The sequence below is a fragment of the Myotis brandtii genome, unplaced genomic scaffold, assembly GCF_000412655.1.
Source record: "Myotis brandtii unplaced genomic scaffold, ASM41265v1 scaffold308, whole genome shotgun sequence".
In the NCBI taxonomy this organism is placed as follows: Eukaryota; Metazoa; Chordata; class Mammalia; order Chiroptera; family Vespertilionidae; genus Myotis; species Myotis brandtii.
Genome location: NW_005361786.1, coordinates 2,217,100 through 2,217,806, shown reverse-complemented (window position 1 = coordinate 2,217,806; position 707 = coordinate 2,217,100). Strand labels below are relative to the sequence as shown.

At 69.0% G+C, this 707-nt stretch overlaps 1 protein-coding gene across 1 annotated transcript in view; it reads left to right on the top strand.

Annotated features, from left to right (window-relative positions):
* The first annotated feature begins 7 nt into the window (after positions 1–7).
* The window catches only part of ST8SIA2 (ST8 alpha-N-acetyl-neuraminide alpha-2,8-sialyltransferase 2), a 44,569-nt gene continuing 43,869 nt past the window's right edge, over positions 8–707 (top strand). The window contains exon 1 of the mRNA XM_005869922.2: positions 8–114. Within this exon, the coding sequence (XP_005869984.1) occupies positions 17–114 (98 nt within the window). The 5' untranslated portion in view covers positions 8–16. The remainder of the gene's footprint in view (positions 115–707) is intronic.

Sequence of the window (707 nt, the reverse complement as noted above, 5' to 3'; positions counted from 1 at the left end):
TGGGCGCGAAGCCACCATGCAGCTGCAGTTCCGGAGCTGGATGCTGGCTGCGCTCACGCTGCTGGTGGTCTGCCTCATCTTCGCAGACATCTCGGAGATCGAAGAAGAAATCGGGTAAATAGCTGCGCCCGGCCGTGCCGTGCCGTGCGGGTGCCGAGCCCTGGCGGGATCTCTCCCTCCCGGACTCTCCACACACACACACACACTCCCAATCCGCTTTGTGTGCGCCGCGCCCCCCTGTCGCTCAGCTGGAGAGGTGGCGGGCGGTTTTGGCCAGCGTGGCCGCACCTGGGGCCCGGGACGGTTTGGTGAGCGGCGGGTGGGGTGTCCCCCGGGCAGGGAGCACGGGCAGCCTCCAGCCGGCCAGCATGTGGGAGCAGACTCGCACCCCTGTCCCCCTCCCTTCTCCGAAGTGTCCACGCGCGATGTCGCCGGGTCGAGGGAGGGCGCTGGGGAGTGTCTAGGGCGGGCGGAGGGGCCGAGAGTGGAGGAGGCAGGAGTTTCTTTGTCTCCGGCTCGGCCGCTTTCTCGCCTTGGCAAAGTGGGCAAGGGGCGCGCAGGGATCTGTGCGCTGGGGGAAGGGATGCCCGGGCCCAGCGGAGGGCGAGGGCTCTGCATGGGCTCCCGGGAAGGGGAGTGTCCCCAATACAGACGGACACACACAGGCTCTCCCCGCAGCCCCGAGAGCCTGGCGTTGGTGCGCGCTG